Source organism: Eupeodes corollae, chromosome 1 (genome assembly GCF_945859685.1).
Source record: "Eupeodes corollae chromosome 1, idEupCoro1.1, whole genome shotgun sequence".
NCBI lineage: Eukaryota > Metazoa > Arthropoda > Insecta > Diptera > Syrphidae > Eupeodes > Eupeodes corollae.
The window spans coordinates 2,868,194-2,890,936 of NC_079147.1; the positions used below are offsets into that span (position 1 = coordinate 2,868,194).

At 32.6% G+C, this 22,743-nt stretch overlaps 1 protein-coding gene across 4 annotated transcripts; it reads left to right on the forward strand.

The window, feature by feature from the left end:
• LOC129942634 (ubiquitin thioesterase trabid) lies at positions 1–21,769 on the forward strand. 4 transcript variants are annotated; one of them, XM_056051654.1, is made up of 10 exons: positions 1–304; positions 9,724–10,031; positions 10,094–10,685; positions 10,756–10,948; positions 11,015–11,122; positions 15,755–16,373; positions 16,435–16,679; positions 16,742–16,953; positions 17,014–17,162; positions 21,044–21,769. In XM_056051654.1, the coding sequence occupies exons 2-10, from the start codon at positions 9,904–9,906 to the stop codon at positions 21,090–21,092; spliced, it is 2,295 nt and encodes a 764-aa protein (XP_055907629.1). In that variant the 5' UTR covers positions 1–304; positions 9,724–9,903; the 3' UTR covers positions 21,093–21,769. The 4 variants fall into 4 exon arrangements, with proteins under 4 accessions (XP_055907629.1, XP_055907627.1, XP_055907630.1 ...); XM_056051652.1 differs by having other exon boundaries at positions 21,093–21,769; XM_056051655.1 differs by having other exon boundaries at positions 21,097–21,769.
• The last annotated feature ends 974 nt before the right edge of the window (positions 21,770–22,743 follow it).

The following is a 22,743-nucleotide window of genomic DNA, read 5'->3' on the forward strand; positions in this document are numbered from 1 at the left end:
TATTCGTGTGTTGTGTGAGCGCCTGTCAAAATATTGACGTAATATTTTTTGGTTTCTCATATTTTCATAATTTTCACCTAAAAAACTCCCCAGAATTACAAAAAATCATGCAGTTATCGAAAATTTGATATTTCGTTCATCATTATTAAGAAAAATTTTCCAAAACAAACAACCGTACATATACGAAAAATCTATTTCAACAAATCACTTCAAGTTCAATCTCGATCCGAATGACTGCGAAGAGCCATGAAGAAGTTTCACAATAAACCAAGAAAAGTGCAAAGTGTTGTATGTGCCGTGCAATGTTTGTATATTTGTTTATATTTATTTTTATTATTTATTAGAAAACTCAATACAAAAGAAGAGAACAAAACTTTTTTCTTTTTTGTTATATCCCAGGCGCCATCGCCAGTGTGATTTAGTTATTTGTGTGACCTTTTCTCTTTATTTTATTTTATCAACTTTATTAATTGATTAATAATCCCGACGAATGAAAAAATAAGCACCGTTTGCTTGTCTCGCTGCCTCTGGTCCTTAACCTAAACGCGCTCCAATCGCTTTTGACCCAATTCTCTTCTTTCTCATGTTTCGTCTGAATTTTTCAAGCTAATTTTTTGGTTTTAAAGTTTTGGGGTCCTTTTGAGCGGTTAAAAAAAGAAAAGTTCATATATGTAAATAAATTCTAATACTAATAAATATAGGCAAGATATTTACTATTTCATGGCCATTCTGTGTTGTACATTATGTGTAAGAAGGAAAAGGATTCAACGGTGTCGTCAAATAAGGGTGCCTACTTTGTTCTTTGTGATTTCTGTGTCCAAAGTGAGGGTAGATTTTTCCAAAACAAACAAAAACCAAACACGTCATTTCATTATATGATAAGGTTAACGTTGAACAGGGTACTCAACAACTGGACGCAGAAATTATTTAATCGTTTTTAAAAACATTAATTGCTCGTATTGAAAATCAGAGTGGGCTTAATTTTAAACCTATGGATACTTTTGTTTTGTAGATTTCTTATTCTTCTTAGAAGCTAGGTCTTTGAATACTAAAAAAGTTGCCAAGAATTTGAAAAATGCACTTTGTTTTACATTTTTGGCTTTCAACAAAGACAAAACTTATCAAACACAATACCTATAATGGGTACATACAGTTATGGAAAAAATAATAGAAACATAGACTTTTATTGTATTCAACAACAAATAATTGGATTTAAATGCATTTTGATCGCTTCTCTTAATTCACAAATTCACAAAAAAAGACGGTTTCAGATTCAAACAATTTCAACACTTAGAGTTATGAAGATAGTTTGGTATTATCTTATGTTGAATTTCAAACTATGGTACATAGTAGAATAACAATCAGGAATGTTTTTAAGAAAATTGATTTTAGATAATCATTTTTAAATTGGAATTTTAACCTAAACAACTATCATTAAATCTGTTTTGTTCTAGCTATTATTTTCTGGAAGCATTTACAGCTAATAAGCGAACCTTGACTTTCAAAAAGAACAAAAACAATAATGATTTTGATAAAAACTTTGTTTTATTTTAAACATAATAGATGTTTTTTTATTCAATAATTACTTTGGTAATGTTAAACGTTTGCTTTACATTTTTTGGACATTTTAGAGCTTTATTTTAAGCTGTTAAGTGTTTAGGTTTTCTTTTCTTTCTGATCTGGCTATAATTTATAAAGCCTATATTCGTCTAAAACTTGAGTACATTTCCCATATTTGGGCAAGTGCTCCTATAACCCACTTGAATCTCTTGGACAGAATTGAAAAGAGAGCTCTAAAAATGATGGATGGCCGTTGTCTAACTGAAACTTTTGCATCCCTTGAGCACCGTCGTAAGGTTTCATGTCTCATTATTTTATCGCTACTTCCATAAGCAATGCTCTTATGAAATAGCCAGTTGCATTCCTCCCCTCAAACAATTCAACCGTAATACTCGTTCTTTTAGGAATGTCCATCAGTTTACCCTTGAGGCCAATTTCGGTCGTACTGTAAAGTACAGAGATTCAAAACCAATGTGCATCGGTGTCTCCTTTCAAAACCTATCCTCCCTTTCTATCTACTCGCACTGTGTATAATCATTATAAGGGTATTCATATCCCCTTGAGTGCGCGTACAATATACAAATAAAAAAAGCAAAAGATCAATTCTCATATCTAGTATTTTTTAACCAACCCATTTCAAGCTAAATTGACTTCGTACATAAATACATTTTAAAATTTTAATACTTACTTACTTAAGTCCTCAGACCTGTTAAGGAGCATAGGGCCTTTACTACGCCTACGCGCCATCGTGTACGGTTTCCGGAGATGTGTTTCAGCTGCCTCCAACTTCTGCCTATTGACGCTGATTCCGCCTCGACTGTCGTGCGCCCATTGGTTCCTGGCCTGTCCTTTTATGAAGGACCTCATTTGATATACAGTTTGGCCAGAAAATACTTAGGATGTTACGAAGACATCTATTCACGAAAGTTTGCAGCTTTCTTGTAATGGTTGAAGTAACCTTCCATTGTAGTTTTGTCCTTAAGCTGATAGAGTTATTCCTCCTAATTTTACGCCGCTTTTGCTTTGCCGATGCGACAGCTGACGTCTTCTTTGGTTTCACCCTCGATGGAGACGATAATTCCAATGTACTGAAAGCTCTCCATTTTTTCCACCGGTTGCGAGGAAATATTTTTTTGAGAGGATGGTTGGGTTCCGAGGCTGATCATTTTTTTTCCGGGCAATGATTTATGTATCCCTATATACATAAGTTAGCTAAAATTGCAAGAGCGAAGTTTCCTGACTCTTCAGGATAGGTTACGGACTCTTTGTAATTGAACTCCATACCGCTATGGAAACCGAAATTAAAAATGTTAATGATAAAATTTAATTTTTACTGATCAGCTGACTGCCAACAGCCAACAAAATTCCACTTCGTTTTACTAATGGTGTTCCATTTTTTACTATTTGGATGGCACCGCATCAGTAAACAAATTATTGCTGGCATTAACAGCAAGAAATAGCCCCTGGTTATTAAATAACTCGAATTTAATGACGTACATATACTGATACCTATAAACGCTCATCAGTTAAACATTTCAAAGTTCTGCTGCTTCAATTTTTATAGATGGATTTTACTGATATAACGGCCTCTTATTCTACTTAGAACAAAACATATTTGATATTTTATAAAAATGTACTGTTGATCAACGGTTAACGGTTTTTAACTTATAAAACATGAAAAGAACGACCAACTTGCAACATGTATTTCCTGATATGGAATGGAGTGCTGTTTATTTTGTATTTTTGACAATAAAACGTACTTCTTGTTTGACCCAAGTGCCTGGGGGGTCATTCCGTAAAACGATAATCGTTCGACGATATCGTAGACAAATTAGTAGTACCCGTGGCATGATGGTTAGTGCGTTGGACTGTTATGCCAGAGGTCCTGGGTTCGATCCCTGCCTATGCCATCTTAAGTCTTTTCACGGGTACTACCTCTGGTGAGGGATTGACAAATTCTCCAAGAGTAACTCTTGTCATGAACAAGTGCTTTCTCAAATTAGCCGTTCGGATTCGGCATATAAACTGTAAGTCCCCTCCATTCCTGACAGCATTAATCGCACACAGGAATGGTTGAGAGTTGTAAGTCACTAGGCCCTATTTCTCAACGGACTATTGCACCACCCAATTTATTTATTTTTTAGAAGAGCCCAATAGTGAAGTGAAAAGTAGTTACTTCTAGGTAATCGTTACTTTAGTTACTTTTTTCAAAGTAATCGTTACTTTTGAATGATTACTTTGTATTTACTTAAAAAAAATACGTGAATTAGGCACGAAGTGGACTCAATATCAGAAATTTGTTTGAGATATTACAAGGTCATAGGGAGATTTTGATAAAACCTGAAACAGGAATCTAAATCAATGGTTTTTTGCACGTTCGTTTGCTTGGGACACAATTTTTCATCGGCCATATCTCAAGAACCTCAATTATAAATCGGATCATTCCTTTTACGATTTATTTACTTAGAATTACATTTTAAAGATATTTCTGGATTTGATTATTCATTTATTTGTTACGGAATACATCTAAATGATACTGAAACTGATTACAATTTTTGAAGTAATTTAATGGAAATGGAATATTTGAAAAGACAGTGATTCAAGTAGAGTTTCTGGATTTTTTCATACTTATAATATTTTTTGTATTTATACAGTTGTGTTCATAAAAATAGCATTGCTCTCCAAATAAACAAAAAAATACCTTCAATTTTAACGTTATAAAATATTTCATTAATCTTGTAATAACAAACTAAAATATTTTATTCATAATAACAGAAAATAAGTATTATCAATTTTTTGCCGTTAGCTTTGTCACAGTAAAAACCGTTTTTTAAATATATGGCTGTTCATAAAAATAGCAGTGTATGACAAAGTACTAGATCTATTACGTAAAAAGTAAGAATAACTATAATAAGTTGTATGAAAGTATACAAATAATGTTAGCTTACAATTAGTACTTTGTTGCGTAACCATTTTTTATGACTGCTTCGTATCTACCACTAAAACTTGACACCTCTCAACTGGTATTGCGTTCCACAAATCTCACACTGCCTCCCACAATTCTTTGGAATTCTTAGGTATTGCTTTATAAACTGCGTTCTTAACATCCCCCCACAAATTTTCGATGGGGTTAAGGTCGGAGGATTGAGCGGGCCACTCCATAACGAATACTCTTCTGCGCAAACCATGATTTTGCATTTTTTTGACGTATGCTTTGGGTCATAGCCTTGTTGATATACCCAAACCAACGGGATTTCCTGTTCAGCATAGGGTAGAACAACCTCCTCGAGAATTTTCACATATTCGGTTACATCCCTTGTACCCCCGATAATATAAAAAGCAAGCCCATATCATCATTTTTTTTCACCATCCTTCACTTTACCGTGGATCGTTTGCTGCATTTTAGGGTCTTCTCACATATTCTCAACTATCCTTGGACTCAAAGAGGACGACTTTGCTTTCATCGCTCCACAGAACATTCATCCATTTCTCTTTTGCCTAATCTCTATGCGCTTTAACAAACTCCATTCTCTTGGCCACATGCCGTTTCGTCAAGAATGGTACCTTGCGTGGACGCTTATAAAAGACGTCTTCGTATTGTGAAAGCGTTAACAGACAGTTGAAGTCCATTTCTTATTTTCCTAGAGCATATGAAAGGGCTATGTTTTGCTAACTGAACAATTTTTCTGTCAATTCTTTCAGTAGTCATCCTTTTTGGGCCTAGCGTTTTCGGTTTATTTTGCCATTTCAAAGCCTTACTGATCATTTTTGATGAGCAGCCAATGTCTTGAATATTTTGGTAGGTTTTTCCCTCCAAACGCAGTTTTCTAATAAGTTTTCGAAGTTCTTCGACGCAGTGTTTATTTTTGAGCTAATATTATTAATTTACAAATACTTAAAACTTTAAATATTAAAATATTTACTTACGGAAAAATAAAAAAAATGATTTTTTAACACTTTTTATTTATAAAATCAAAAGCACTGCTATTTTTATAAACATTCTATATCCAGAGAGTTTTAAATAATGCGTGTTCCCGGAAAAAGTATAAAATCAAGCTTAACGTCTCTAATATGAAAACGAAAGACCGTTAGATGGAAGTAACATGATAATTTTTTTGTAAGAATTTCCGTTATTTAAATAATTGGAAATCTAATAAAATGTGACACGCTATCTTTCGTATTTCGTGGTATGACAGTCCACAATGCATACAATTTACTTGTGGCCTACAATTTAAGGTCCAAGTGATCAATATTCACAAGTCTGCTTATTCATCTAAAACATCATTGCAAAATCCAAACCCGATTGGTGTCACTGTACATTGCTCTACATTTTTAAATCAAACTGACCAATATTCGCAAAATATATTGCCGATAATTTCTAATTGTATCTAGTCTCAAACTCTAAATAAATCCATTTTATAGAAATCCGAAAATTCTATTAATACATTTTAGCTAAATTGAATAAAGTATTGATACCAAGCTCAAATCTTCAACATATTTAAGTTTCTCTAAAAAAGATTAAGATTTATGGTTTTTGGAAAGTAATACCAGATCATTGCCCAATATGTGTTTAAAACTTTGTTTCAGAACTATTCATTCGTCGATTTACATAATTTGGCTATCAAATTTAATTCAGAAGTATTACAAATCTCAATAAAACTTTTTCTTCTGATCGTTACAACTGGTTCTTAAATAACTTAATTCCACTTTTTGAATTCCTGGTTTAATTACACAGCGCTCATTAATCATATTTGTTGTGGAGTTTTCCATGGGTAAATTCAGATTACCGTCAAAAATTGTTGTTTTTTCGTGGCGCTTGGAACACGATTGGAACTATTTTACATATAACGATTTCGGTAGAGTGAGAGCTGTCAAATTTCCAGCCAAAAATGTTTTTTATTGCTGCATTAGTATTAGTGCAAAGAGGGGCAAATCTGCCTTAAAATCTAGATCTTAAATCAAAAATAAATCAATTTATATTTTCCCATAGAATTCAAAAACAGTAAATTTCTGTTTTGATAGATCCATATCAATTATAAATTGATTTATTTTGGGCATAATAATTGCTTGATTAACCGAGCTACTAGTTTAATTAAACTTTCATCGGCAATATATTGTTTTAAATTTATTATACAACTATTTTACTCACAATTTTTTTCTATAAACTTTGTTTTCTATCCATAATGCCCTGCACTCAGAAAGTATATTTATAACTCTTAGTTTAAGAACAATATTTAGTAATATACAAATGAATGATTTTGATCTAAGAACGTAGAAGTTAGATTACAATGCCACCTATCGGATTTAAATGTGTCCATTGTTGGTAAGCAAGTAGCCTTTGTTGTGAATATTGATCACATTGACCTTAAGAAGTTAGACTACAGCGCCAACAATTCTATTTAGATTTTAGTGTTCTGTTTTTTGGTACATAAATAACCTTCGTTGTGAATATTTATTAGTTTGGTCCAAAATTGTAGGCCAGGCCACAAGTAAATTATATTTATTTCGAATTCTCATGTAGCCAAAGACGAAAGACGAGAGCTTTTTGTACAAATCTTAATTTCTGTATAAATAAATGCAACAAATATTAACAGTGTCAACAAATTCAGAAACTTCTCCACTTTCTTTTCCAATATTTCATTTCCATACAATTATTTCTAAAATCGTAATCAGTTTCAGTATCATAAAGATGTATTTCGTATAAAAAAAAAATAAAATTTAATCCAAAAATATCTTTCAAATGCAAATCCCGAAGTATGTAACTAAAAGAAATCAGATCCAAAAAACTAGAAGTAATCAAATCCTCAAGAAAAAATTGTTTCTATTATTTTGTCTATACCTACAATGAATCAAATTCAAACTTTTACATTCACTGTTTATTATAAAAATACAATAAAATAAGCATAACACATTTAATTTTGGAAAATATTCATACTAACTCATCCTTAAAAATATCTTAAAATAAAATACATACAATGCGCCTGAAGATAATAACAGATACTTTGGAGATCCTACACTATCCGGTTTTTATTATAGTTAATATTTCTCTGCATCAACATTTCAATAACCAAATCTGTGGAAATAGGTACTAAGATTGCAAAAGATTTCTAACCAGAACGATCTCAAAATAGTGTTAGTGAAAGAAATGTACAAAATACCAACATCGTACTATAAGAAATTAGTCGAATTTATACCTCGAAGGTTAAAAACTGACAAAGCAAATAAAAGTCTTCCAACGTAATATTTATTTGGTTCTGTTTTGCTACAGTTGTTATATACAAAATATTAAATTCATAATGTACGAGTTAAATTTTGAAGTGAATTTTGGAGGTTGTTTTTGTTTTTTTATAAGTTGCATTTAATTGTGTTGGTTTTATTGCAATGTTTAATGAATCTTGTAGTTGTGTTAAATGAATTGTGCAATAAGTTTTATGTTAACACTAAAGCTTTTGGATGTTAAATAAAACTTATAACATTTTGTATAAGTTTTATTTTGATACACTGTACATATTATTTCTTGTAAATATTTAAGATTTCGGTCGAATCATCAAACTGTCTTTAAGCTGACTAATAATTCTTAACGAGGAGGCAAAATAGGACACCTCTCACTTTCTTTGCGAAAGCTGAAGCCAAAAAGCCAAAAAAAGATGCGACCGGCTAATTCGCCATCTAAATTCGGAAAAACTCTTAAAAACAAGGATGGTTCCTCACCAAACTTTCTACATTTTAATATATAATGTTTGTTTGATTGGGCTTTAATGATCAATATTCTTGATGCAATTAATAAAAAACTAATTCATCTTCTGTTACCCGACGTTTCGCTGGCTATTTTTCAGCTTCTTCAAGGGATTTTTTCAAATTTATTAGTTTTGTTACATTTTTTGTTCTTATAAAAAGTTGAATAAATAAATATATAATACAAATAAAAAGATAAATAAACGAACAATATAAAATAATTTAACCAAAAACACAACAAAGTTAAAACTAATATCACAATTTATCACTTCTTATGGCAACACTATACAAGCGAGCTTACATTTTACCCAATAATTTTTGTGGGGTTCGTAAAATGTCGTTCGCGAACGTCTCACGATCCAAAAAAAAATACTCAAAAATTTTAGTTCTCTCTCGGAACAAATTAAATTATTTGTTTTATCTCTTTTTTCATTCGTTAGAGCTCGGAAAATGAAATTTCTTTCGATTTAGATAAATAGTTCTTGCAATTTCATCAACTCAGGTCTTAAGTGGGCTTTTAGTGTTCTTCCAGTTATTATTACGAAACAGCGGAAAGCTTTTAAAAGAAACAATAAGTAATGTGCTCCTAGCGATTGAATTGAAAACTGTTCCTGAATGGATGTTTTATAGATCTGGGATAAATTTGTGGAAGAATTTAATGCTTCAGTTCCAAAAAAAATAATTTTTTCGTGAATTCAAATCTTATTTTCAAAGACCTGAAAATAAAATTCCCGGTTGAGTTTTTTTGGTCGCAAGCAAATTAAATTGTACCATTCTGCAAACCATGTGTTTTTGCCTGGGCAGCACAATGGATCCACAGAGATCCGAGTGAGATGCTTTTCGGCGAGCAAATAAAAGTAATGGTATGCCAATTTTTCAATTAATACACATATACTAGCAAGAATGCTGCGATTGCGCAAAGCGTAAGGTGTGGACTCCGAAATCTAGACAACGAAAATAATGGAGTTTAAAAGTTGGCATCCTTGAAACATGTACATAAATTTAGCGTCTCTGAATTAGTTGTTGTTTATCCAAACTATTACTATTATTATTAATGGGCCATTAATTTTTTCTTTAAATCTACACAAACTCTGAACTTATTTTTGTTTTAATTAAATAAAAAGTACATCAGAAATAAGTATAAATAAGATTTTTAAACATTATTTAATATTAAATACAATAATAATATTGGACAATTCGTTCAGACAGTTTTTAGTTTAAAAGTTGATGATTTAACATTATTTCATTCAACAATGTAATTTGTCATTAAATGACAGACAAAAATATTAACGTTGTGTTTAACAAACACTCCACTAGTTTTTTATGAATTATGTAATTGCAATATATTTGATTTTATTTGTTCATTTAGGTTGTTTATATCAAATTCAGCGTTACTTTTTTTCACGTTAATCTTTTTTAATCTTGCAGGAAATAAAAAACTAATCGAAAACCACAACATCGTTTATAAAATTAATTCAATATTTCTGCATACATTATCAAGTTTGTTCTCCAACGTACCACACAGAATCAGTTGTTAATATAAAAACATCTTAGTCAACGGAAGGTAAAAAACCAAAGCTCTGTAAGACGGTTTAGCTATTTAAAACCATGTGCGATCCACACGAACAGGGTCAAAAGTGGAAATGCGAATACTGCACCTACGAAAATTTCCCTTCAGCTATTAAATGTACTATGTGCAAGGGTTTGAAACCTCTGCTCAATGAGGATATATTTCGGTAAATACATAGTTTAACATTTTCTTTTCTTTATTATAATTCCATTCCATCCACTCTTTTAGACTTAGCCCTCCTCAATCGACTGCAACAAATGTAGCCTCATCATTGGTCGAAGCATCCAGTTTGAGTTTATCTCAGAGTAATCTAAGTGCTTGCGGACTTCCTTTGCAGGAATCATCAAAATCAAAATGGTCCTGCAGAACATGTACGTACTTCAATTGGCCACGCAGTTTGCGTTGTGTCCAATGCTATACAAAACGTTCAAATTCCAACGAAGATATGTACTTCAATGATGCCGGCAAGAGCAGTAGTAATCGTCACACTCATGCCTCTCCTTTACGAAGTCCCAAAGCGAGTCCACCTCCACCCATAGAGACAGCACCTGCTCCCACCAGTACCAGCATTAATGATGATCTAAATTTTTTGAATAACATCTCTGGCTCCGATCCGGATCTAATGGCCAGCAGTAATAACTTAGCTTCGAGCAAAATCAGTCCAATAGGTTCAATAACGAATTTAGCTAGTTCGAGAAATTCGCTTACAAATTCGCAAACTGCCGCAGGAGCGGTAGCAACTCGTGTTAGCCCTGTTGAGGCAACAACTCCACAACACCACACACAACAGCGTTGCCTCGTAGCTAAGTGGGCTTGCAATGTAAGCTTTTAAATTCTATTTATAATTTGCTTATAGTTTATTAATAAAATATTTCTATCGGTAATTTTAGGTATGTACTTACGAAAATTGGCCGAAGAGTCTCAAATGTTCTATGTGCGGCCGTGCCAAAGACGCTCTGATCTGTGGCAATGAAGGTTTGTCATGTAGTAATAAGGCTTTGGCCGATAAAGATGAAGGTTTCGGTGCGTCTAATAATACTTTGTCAAATAACACTTTTAACAACAAGCACAGATATCAACTTGGTACATATTTTTAAATAGAGCACATAATTTTTTTCTATTAAATGAATACGTTTTTAATAAAAATAGGTTCATCAGAAACTATAAATAACTGTGATACAATACAGGAGAGGCAAGAAAGACGTCAGCGACAAATAAGGCGACAAGTTGATTGGCAATGGCTTAATGCATGCTTGGGTGAGTTTACTTAAAATAGAAATGTTTTATTGTAATATCAGACATAATGCCATCTGACAAACAAACAATTTGAATTTGGGATAATTCTTTGACAAATTCGGCACTATAAAATTCAGATAAATTTTTACAATATTTTAGTTTAAATGGGTTTATTGTTATTCACGACGATTTCTCCAACTTTGAAAACTTTTCGACTACTCAACGCGAGAGACCTCTCAAACATGAATTAATCTTCTTGTTGCGTAGAAAATCAGTGTTTTCGAAATTAATTTTCGATGTTTGGGGACAAGAAAAAGTTGTTAGACGTTTAAATCAAGGGTGTATGGCGAATTCCTCATCAATTCATTGTCTTAAGTGTTGAGAAATTATGTTGTTTCAATGGCTATGATAGATAACAGCGGCAAAAACCTATGAAATTTTGAGCTTTACAGCATTGTTTAATAAGAAATCACAAACCCTAGTCTTTTCACTTATGTGATTGACACTTGAATCAATGAAAAAATTACAAATATTCTAATTATGTGCAGGAGCTTTTCTCCCCCTATGATCTGGCTACATTCAATAAAACTTATGTACGTCCATAACTCAAGTGAAACTTCAATCTCTTGGACAGTCCTCAAAGAGCATATTTTCTAGTGAAATAGCCAGATGCCTTTCTTCTGTAGCATTAGATTCTAAAAATGTCATTGCAATTTTTAAAAATTCAAAGCTAATGTGCACCAATACCTCCTTTCTATACCCTATATTTTTCTCAATACTCACACTGCGTCTCTGGAATATATTGACTATAATTGTGTGGTAATTTTTTTTAAGGACGAATAAACACTAGTTATGTCCGTATGAACAAAATCCTTCGCGTGCAGTATTCGATAGTGTCAATAATATAAATAAGTATATATAATAATATACAAAAGTTTCGCTTAGATTTCAAAACGATGATTTTTTGAATTTATCTTCAAATTTGTATGATTGTTTTCTTAAGTATCCTGTGACTTTGACCAAACGAAAGAATCATCCATTATATATAGGCCCTCATTATCGACCGAAGCTATAAGTTATATCTTCAGAGCACGAGTTGAAATTTTAAATCTTAACTATGTGCCTCATCGAGCTGATCTTCCACAAATTTGTAATTTATGTAACAGAAGAGAAATAGAAGTTATACATCTTTTTATTGCGGTATGCCCGATATTGAAGGAAATTCGTCGATTACATTTAACTGAAAGCCATCTCACTGTAAACAGACTTCAGGAGATATTAAAAGGTTCGCTTGGATGGTCCACCCTATATAATTTCTGTAAGCACGCCCTACATTTCCGAAATAGTTTCCCAACGTAAAGTCCAATCATTCGGCCAGTTACCATTATTTAAAACTTTTTTATTTTGTGTTTCAAATCATTTTAAAATTGATCTTTTTTATGTTTCAAATTATATTAAAATTGTTTAATATATTAAAATATTTTAATTTGTGTTTCAAATCACTTTAAAATTGTAAACTATTTATGTTTCAAATCATATTAAAATTGGCATCTTTTTTGTGGTTTAAATCATATTTCAATTGTTAATGATTGCTTATCAAGTTTTTTCCATTGCTTAACTAATTTATTTTAGTATAGGAATCCAACCAAATTGTTGTATTATTGTTTTTTTTATTTTTAACATTTTTTAAATTATAAATTAATTATTTTACTTTTAATATTTTTCTTGTATTATGAAATGTCAAATCAGGCAGACGCACAGTGCGTCGATTGTATGGGGGTAGTGGACAAAAATCAGAATTCTAGGAAATTTGTTGTTTTTGCATAGAATGAGCTTGGGAAACACAAATTAGGATTTAATTCTGTTAAATTAAAGTAATAAATGCTTCTTACAACTTAAAAAAAGTCCATCGTTGTCTTCAATCACATTTTCTTGAAAATCTTGTTCTAAATTTTCGGATTCCAAGAAATAAAAATTAAGTTCATCATCGTTTTCTGCAATTTTTTTTTGAAACTGTGGATGGAATGCAAAAAGTTTTAGCCTGGTTCTAATTCTCATTATTCTGTGTTATTCTAGGTTTGGAATATTAACCTTATTTCGTTTTGAATTACAAACTGGAATGTAAACAATGCAAAAATAGGTCATAATATATGTCTAATATAAGCCTTTCAAGATAGGCAGCATTGTTTCTTCATATAACGGACTTGATTTTTGTTTTTGTCCACTGTGAGACGGCGGAACTGCCAAATCCTTATTCTTTAGTATGAATTGTTGTTAAACTTTAATAAGAAAAAAAATAAAGAATTTATCTATCTATCTATCTATAGGCCCTCATTATGTTTTGCCAATAGTACGTTTGACTCGAAGCGAATATTTTTGAAATTCCATTTCCATTTTCACTCTAAAATCCATATTTGTTGGCAAAGCAGATGTTAGCCTTTGTGAATATCAAAGGTCGTCCATCTTAATTGAATAACATATTGGATTTATCAAACGTTCGCTCTGAGTCGATAGTAATAATAATACACAATGACGTTTAATATTGAATGTAATAATAAGGTCCTCCTTTTGCCAAGGTTACAAATTTCGTGAATACATCACCTTATAAAGCTCTAAATTTTTCGTGAGCTGTCAGAAATTGAAAAAGGGTTCCACAAAAAACTACATTTGTTTCACAATATCTGATCCACTGGTTTTTCCGGATTTGTTGTTGGTTCGTTCGGTTGTTAGTTCGTGGATTAGAAGACGTTTAAGTTTAAGAAAAGCCATGTTAACTAAAATGATTGGCTAGTAATTGAATACATTTTTGTGCGAAAAAAAGACGGAAGAGTGAACAGGGAGAAAATAATAAAAGAAAAATAAACTTTATAGTATTTGACTAACAAACCAGTATAAATATCTTGGCGTGCGTCGTCTTTACATAAAATATGTCTTGGTCTAAACATCTGACAAAGAGGCTTGCAACTTCGAAAAATTCAATCAACGCAACCTGTTCTAAGTTCTTAAAAAATAAGTATGGAGTACATAGAATGTAAAAAGCTTTAAAGGTTTTTCCTCAAAAGATGTTTCAACCTACCAGATAATATACCAAACTACTTTATTAAAATGAAATACATTTGAAATATTTGCGAAAAGTTTTGACTTACAATTTTCAACCATTTCTGTGTGCAAGTGTTGTCAGGGATGGAGGGAACCCACAGTTTAAAGCCGAATCCGAACGACGAAGAATTTGTCAATTCCTCGCAAGAGGCAGTACCTGTGAAAAAAACTTTAAATGGCACAGGCAGGGATCGAACCTCTGGCATGATAATCCAACGCAATTTTTTTCTTTTTTAATTCATTATTTCTTAAAAATGTCTTAAAGCTAGAAAAAATTCATAAAACTCATCTGATTATCCATGACTTACAACTAACTTACTGGTCCCATACGGACACTCGTAAGTTAAACAATAATAATTAATTCTAATGCTTTTCGGCCCTAAGATGAATTTTACTTCCATTCAATTTTATTTATTTTTTATTTATGAGAACATTTTTAAAAAAACTAATATTAATAACTTTTTTTATTTTTCCTTAAAAACTACTTATAATTAGGTCCTTAAATAAAACTAACTTAAACTACCTATTCTACCTATAAACTACTTAAAACTAGAACAACCACAGCAGCAAATCTAACTGTCTACCTTTTTTGTTTTTCATATTTTGCTGTCCCTTTTTTTCATATTCCATGTTTTTTTTTAATTATATTTTTAATTTTTTAAAATTTTTTTTTGTTGGTATGCCTATTGTACTTAAAACTAAACCCTTAAACTATAACACAAGTATGTAAGTCGGCCAAGGCTTAAAACCCCATCCCGACTACCCACTATCAAGTGCCGATTGAAGCCACCAAAACTGGTGCTCCTGCTTCACCCTATCAGTTCGGTCCCGTTCGGACACAGCCCTACTGAACCGAATGAGCTCTGCTCCGCCTTGTGCCATGACGACCCGATTGTACAGGAGTCGCCTATGAACGGTTCGTGGTCTGACATGGTAGATTAGCGGAACTACCAATCTAACCTGTATCAGACCGCATCTGTCTAAAAAGGGAAATGCCTCTGGTGGAATGCAGCCACTCAAGCGTGCACTCTTAAAATACTCGTAGTAGTACGCCCCGAAAATTAAATTGTTTGTCGAAGACATAGCCCTTGCTATGCGACCTCGAACGAGTTTTATTACGAAATTGTCAATTCTGTTTATTCAAGCCCCGTTGTATACGTCCTTGTTGGAATAGTAATGCTTGTAAGAATCATGCCACGGGTACTACCAATCAAGGAATAGTTTTTCTTAAAAACCACAGACTTTCGCGACAATGTCAGAAACTACAGAAAATACTTATTTTACCAAGACCCGATAGGAGAACCATCCCATAACAAAATTCTTTTTTTTTTTTTACTCAAACACCCTTTTTGATTCTTTATTTTTATCGTTTTTTTTTACAATTTAAACCAATATTGTTTAAGTTATAAGAAAACTACTCCAGCTCCAATAAACCTACTGAAAACATAAAACAAGTAAATGCTACTCAGCTTTGTATTTTCTTGAATAAAGATTATATGTATAATGTATATCTATGTTTTTATTGTTCATGATTTTATCTCATCTTTATTGTAGGTGTTGTTGAAAATAACCATAGCGCTGTAGAAGCTTACTTGTCGTGCGGAGGTAACCCAGCTCGTTCCTTAACTAGCAGTGAAATCGCAGCTTTAAATAGAAACTCTGCTTTCGATGTCGGCCACACACTTATTCATTTGGCGATTCGTTTTCATCGCGAAGAGATGCTGCCAATGCTTTTGGCCCAAATATCTGGTTCTGGTCCTGGAATCAAAAGGGTTCCATCGTATGTTGCTCCAGATTTGGCTGCCGACATACGTCGTCACTTTGCAAACACTCTCCGAATGCGAAAATCTCTCTTCAATTGTCATTACGTCCAGGAGCATGCAACTTTTGCCTTACCAGTAGAAATCGAAGAACTCCCAATACCAATACAGGAGCAACTCTACGATGAGCTCTTAGATCGTGATGCTCAAAAGCAGTTGGAAACTCCTCCGCCTGCTCTGAATTGGTGCTTAGAAATAACAGCTCGTCTTGGTTCGCGGCTATTTGTTTTGTGGAATCGCAGTGCAGGCGATTGCCTTTTGGACTCTGCCATGCAATCGACCTGGGGTGTATTTGATCGAGACAATACTCTAAGGCGGGCTTTGGCTGATAGTCTCCATCAATGCGGGCCAGTGTAAGACTCTTGAAAATGACTAAATTGCAAGTTTAGGTAAGTTAATTGAATTTCATTTTAGATTTTATTCACGATGGAGAGAATACGAGATGATTCAGGCAGCAATGAATCAGTACACTCTTGAGGAGGCACAGTGGGAGGAGGATTGGAGCACTTTGTTGTCACTTGCTAGTCAACCTGGCTCGTCATTAGAACAGTTGCACATTTTTACTTTAGCACACATACTTCGTAGGCCGATTATCGTATACGGCGTCAAGTATGTAAAAAGTTTCCGTGGTGAAGACATTGGGGTTGCTCGTTTTGAAGGTAACTTTGCTTCCTTTTTAAACATTTGTTATCGTTTTTCAATTTGGTTCGTCTTTGTGTAGGTCTGTACTTGCCCCTGTTTTGGGATCAAAACTTTTGCATTAAGTCACCAATTGCTCTGGGATACACTCGAGGACACTTTAGTGCATTGGTCCCAATGGAGCCCTATGCAAGAATCGATGCTCGTCGTGATGAGCCTGGCGATGTTACATTTTTACCATTAATGGATTGTGAGTCGAAGTTGTTACCTATACATTTCCTAACCCAAGCCGAGGTATAGTCATAGGAGTCTTAAAAATTAAACAGAAGAGTTAGTAATTTCTTCATTTTTTAGATGGGACGAGAAGAAACAATTATGAGGCAATGGCTGGATGTTTGCGTCACTGAAGGAGGATTGCTTGTAGCTCAACAAAAGTTACGAAAACGACCGTTGTTAGTAGCACAAATGCTGGAGGAATGGCTTAATCACTATAGGAGGATAGCGTAAGTTTTATTGATTATTTTCAATAGTTTAGGCATAGTAAGAAGTTTAATTTTTAGTTGTGTTTAACATAAATATAGACTTCACATACATTTTATTTTATTTTAACATGGAAATAAAGCCATCTTTTGACATTAGGTCTTTAAATTGTTATCTGTAATCAAGTCGTCCTTATCCAGTTTTCATAGTTTTTGAAAGCGAAAATACTGAGTTTACAATCAGTTTTTAGCAATGACCATTGGTCATATTAATATTTTTAAACGAATCAAGAGACAAAAACTAGGACCTATACAGAAAAATATATTCAATCTCAATTTAACAAAGAAAGAAATACGCTGCTTTGAAGTTTGGCCGAAAATTGAACAAGGCCTATTTAACCATCGAAGTATTTAAGAGGTGCTTCTCGAGCATCCTCATTTTAACGAAAAGCTTGTTATTTGAAGTAAGCGCTATTTATCAATGAATTTTATGCTCCTTATATAATCCGCTTCAACTGAATACGCACAAACATTTTCGCTTTTTACATTTTTTCCAAATATAGAGGACTTTTTGTGAAAAAAATATCCAAATAAACTGTTTAAGTCGCAGCAGCTTATAAAATTCGCTAAAGTCTTAATAGCTTTTATTCTTACTTAAAAAACAAAGATTTGTACAAATAAAACATAAAAGGAAGTGAAAAGAAGTTCAAAAACAGCTGCATATATATTTTACATAGATGAGCAATTTTACAAACTCCAAAAGCATAACTTTCCCTTGTTCGTCAAGTAGAGGTTTTTTCTTAAGTTTAATAAGTGTAAGAAGGCTGGAATTGGAATTACTCTTACAACTATTGAATATTTCTATCGATTGTAACGAGCTTAATAATAAATTTGTTACTTTGAACTCGATAGGTGTTGAAACCCAAACCTATGAGTTGACAGATATGATAAATGATGGTTCATCATTGACTAATTTTTGCTTCTTGCCTGTCAATGAGTACGATGTTCTGGATAGTGTACTAGGTTTTTCTTAAAGCCATTCTTCTGTATATAGTCAAATACATAACCTACATTTTTAATAATATATTTATGACTAATACTTTCCCTTCTTTTTTGAAGCAGGCGAAGATATTACTAATTCCCAAAAATCGTGTATCATTGATGTGTATCAATCGATCTGGCTTTTTATTACAGCTTTAAAAGACGTCGTTGAAAATATCAGAAATGAATTAGATAATTATGAAGTGACTATATTAACGCTTCTTGACTTTTCAAAGGCATTTGATACCGTCAACCATTTTATACTTTGTGATAAACTTAAACTTAACCGGTAGATCTCAGGCAGTTTTTGCTAACAATGTTATGTCTACTTTCCTTCCTCTGCAGAGAGGTATCCCTCAGGGCTCTATTTTGGGCCCTTTACTGTTCCCGATGTATATCAATGATCTTCCGACATGTCCACTGAACTCTTCTGTACACGTTTCTGCAGACGACGTTCAATTATACAACAGTTTGCAACTAGGCATGCTTGAGAATGGTGTGCATGAAGTCAACAAGGATTTGAATACAATTCTTATGTGGTCCCGCAAAAACGATCTTTGTTTAAATCCAAAAAAAAAATTAAATGCTTAGCCATCTCTAGAACTATAACGGATACCTCATATTTTCTATAGATATATTTAATCAACTGTGCTATTGAGTTCGTCGATTGTGCTAAAAATCTTGGGCTTACATTTAATAAAACACTAAGTTGGAACACTCATATTAATCAAACGCTAGGTTAGGTATATGGAGGTCTTCGACTGCTCTGGGCGTCTCATGACATAACGCCTTTGAAAACACGCTTAATATTGGCCAAAACTCTATAAGTGCCCCTTATGCATTTCTGTTGGGAGGTGTTTATTAATTGTGACTTCGAACACAAGCGAAAACACAAAGTTGCATTCAACAGTATCACGCGTTATGTTTATGGTCTTAGGAGATATGACCACATCTCAAGGTTTTCTAAGTCAATCTATGGCATTTCCCTCGATAATCTCTTTAAAGTAAGAACTTTAACCATGCTTCACAATATGATACAATCACATCAGCCTGAATACTTACATATATAATAAAATACACTTTACGCGTGTTTGTTTTTATGTGCATTCTGTTCGTTTGTGGAACTCCCTCCCTCGCTCTGTTAAAATTATAAGTAGTCCGACCATTTTTGGAAAAATGCTAAGAGAATTCTTCTCATAGCCCTGTGCTTATTTGAAGATGATGGTGATCGTTATGATGATGAATTGTAAGGGCCTATTATGGATCACAACTCAACTTACTTGAGTTGTAATCAAGACAACTCAATTTGAAGACAACTGCAAAAAAAATCGTATTACGGGAGGTAACTTTTTTCAGTTGAGTAGACCAAATACGTTGTCTACTTTTATGTGCTTGTTTTGTGTCAAAATCAGCTGTGTAAAGTAAAATACGTAGGAATTCAGTGCAATATTTTATAAATAAGACAAAATAATAGGAAATGGACAGTTCTATTGATTTGTTTCTTGGAAATTCGGAAGAAGAAAATTCCCTGAATGTTGCGCTGATGAGAAAAAATATTCGAGATCACTCCAATCCATTGGAATTTCCAAACAAAAAGTATTATTTATAAACAAATTCAAATAAATAAACAAACAGCTGCAGAATTTGGGTATGGTTTTCTGTTTGAGTTTTAAGATACCCAATTCATTCTTCTCTAATTGACTGCAATGGCTTTCTCTTCTCAGCGCTTTCCTGGAAAATGATGTGGATGCTGAGACATTTTCCTGTTTACCGTTGCTGCACAGATAAGGAGAGGATGAGGATCCTAAACTTATATGCTGTGATGTACCACAGGTACCCTGTGGTTTTCAAATTTAGCTTCTTGTTGGCAAGCTTTCTTTTTAAATTTCCCTTGTAATGGATCCATACCTGTATATGTGTATATACTTTGTAAAAAAATGATGGCTTTTGCATTCAGTTAAACTTACTCTTTGCTGTTCTTGATGGTGGTCCAATGCTTTTCAGTTGAACAGCTATATTTTCCCATTCTTCGTCTTGGGTTCTTTTTGTGGAACCGAATTGTCCCTTGCCTCTGGCCAGCTTCTGTAGAACCTCAATGAACCTCTCGAATTCGGCAGGTTTAGTTATTTTTAATCTACAGATGTTTATATTATTATTTGTAAAACTTACATTTTTTTCTCCATTTTCTTAAAAAAATTGGTTGATGCCTACCGTTATTTTTTTGTACACACAAATGCACTACACAACTAGTAAATATCAGTTGCTGAATTTTGACAACAATCACAACTGAGAGACAACTCAACTCCGAACACACTTAAAAAGTCAACCATTTTTTAGTTGACTACTGGTTGACTTGTGACACAACAACTAGTTGTGATCGGTAATACCGATAGCCGGATTACAACTCAACTTTGTTCTTAGTTGTCTTACATAATAGGCCCCGTAAATTTAAATTTTTAGATAATTTCGAATATACATACATATGTTACTTTTTTTTATAACTTATACCTACGTAATTGATTTTGTTTTGTTAATCTGTTTAATGCATACATAATAATTCCACCTTTTGAATTCAAAGCACAATTTTTGTAAAAATAGTGTTATGATACTGAGATTTGCTCTAGCTTATAAGATATTGTATCTTACAGAGTATAATTATACAATAAATAAAATGAAATTATTGAGAGACTTGCATTTACGTATTTTCAAAAATTTGTATGCGTATTCAGTTGAAACGGAGACGAGCGTATACTGCATTGATAAATTGTTTCTTTAATCCCCGTTTATTTTATTTAACAAATATTGTTTTTGATAATTTTTAATCAACCTTTTTATTCATTTTAAATGTATTTTTTTCGAATTAGTAATAAAGCAGACTATCCGAATTCTCCCAACTACATGTTTATTTCGTAGACAGGTGATTGCCGCCCCCTTCGGAAGACGTCCACAGACCACAGGCTATTCAAGTGAAGGAGACACAGATGAAGAATAATAGTGAATGCTTTATTTAACACATTTAATTGTAATCTTCGTTTATAAGTCTTTGAAGTTTTAAGGAATTTTTTTCAACCTTCGCCACCCAGATTAGGTATATTACAAAAGAATATATAAAATTTATTTTATGTCTTATTAAGAAAAACTAAAGAATAATAAAGTAATACAAAATTCTCTACCAAATTAAATTTACAACAAATAAAAATTAAAAAAAAAATATATATAAATAGAATCTAAAAAGTTTAAAAGTAAGATGTTTTTCAAACAATAATAGATTTAATAAAAAAATACAATCTATTATCTAAAAAGAAGAAATTTAAAGAAAAAATTCAACGCGTATTTTGGGTGCGTTATTACTGTACATTTTCGGGAAAATTTATTGCAATAAGTTTTAATCCTTTTTTTATATATAACAGAAATAAAAAATAATAATAATAATGCATAGATATAACGTTACTAAATATTTAAATATTATACAATTATTAATATATTCATATAATTAAATTGCCTACTATAATAGCTATTATTAAAATTCATTGCTTTCGGTAATAATATTGTAGAAATAAAACTTATGAAAAGTGAAATATAAAATATAATGTTGCTTTTATTTGCATGAGTAAATATCCGGTGGAACTTTGTAAATGTTTTCGTTTCGCTTTCAATGGAACGTAAATCTTATTGCGTAAGAGGTTGTTCAAAAAGTACCCGGAATTTTTGGTTTTTCAAAATAAATATTTATTTATTCGTTTACATTAATATAGTCCCCTTCAAAGTAGGTCAGCCTTTTTTTTAATTTTCGAATCACTCTTGATATTCACTTTTTGATATGTCCTTAAGCATTCTCAGCGATTCGGCCTTTATTTCTTCAATCCTTTTATGGGTCTCTTCAACTTTGGAAACAAGAAAAAGGCACACGGAGCCATATCTGGTGAATATGGAGGTTGGGGCATCACCACGGTATAGTTTTTGGACACAAAATTACGAACAAGCAACGACGTGTGAGCAGATGCGTTATCGTGGTACAAAAGCCATGAATTGTTTTTCCATAAAACTGAGCGTTTTTTTCGGATTGTTTCATGCAAACGTCTCATAACTTGAAGGTAATACTCCTTATTAACCGTACGACATTGTGGTAAGATCTCGTGGTGAACTCTGCCATTATAATCGAAGAAAACAGTAAACAAAACCTTCACATTTGATCGAACTTGACGTGCCTTTTCAGCAAACTTAGATCGTCGTTGACCTCATTTAACAGCTCCTTGAGCGATGTTTATGCGATTGTTTTTTTGGTCAAAATTCAGCAGTTCAACAAAAATGGCCGATCCCATAAATACAAATCGAACCTTACAAACTACCATAGACACAGTAAACAGTGAATATAGCTGAAAATTGCATTATACTTAAAATATAAATACAAAAATGTTGACCTTCGGACTCTCCAATTGGCAATATTTTGGTATTTTTGACAGTTGTCACCTTAATTTCATTAACCATTTCATAATAAAGAATAGACTTTTATCCGAACAACGTTTCCAAATTTATTACCAAAACAATGGTTCGCGTTCGCTCA

Excerpts from the sequence above, each read along its gene's own strand:
- LOC129942634 (XM_056051652.1), top strand. The coding sequence starts at position 9,904 with ATGTGCGATCCACACGAACAGGGTCAAAAGTGGAAATGCGAATACTGC. Across the intron at positions 16,954-17,013 it reads ATTTCCTAACCCAAGCCGAG|ATGGGACGAGAAGAAACAAT; the intron begins GTATAGTCATAG and ends TTCATTTTTTAG. Across the intron at positions 17,163-21,092 it reads AATCACTATAGGAGGATAGC|ACAGGTGATTGCCGCCCCCT; the intron begins GTAAGTTTTATT and ends TTTATTTCGTAG.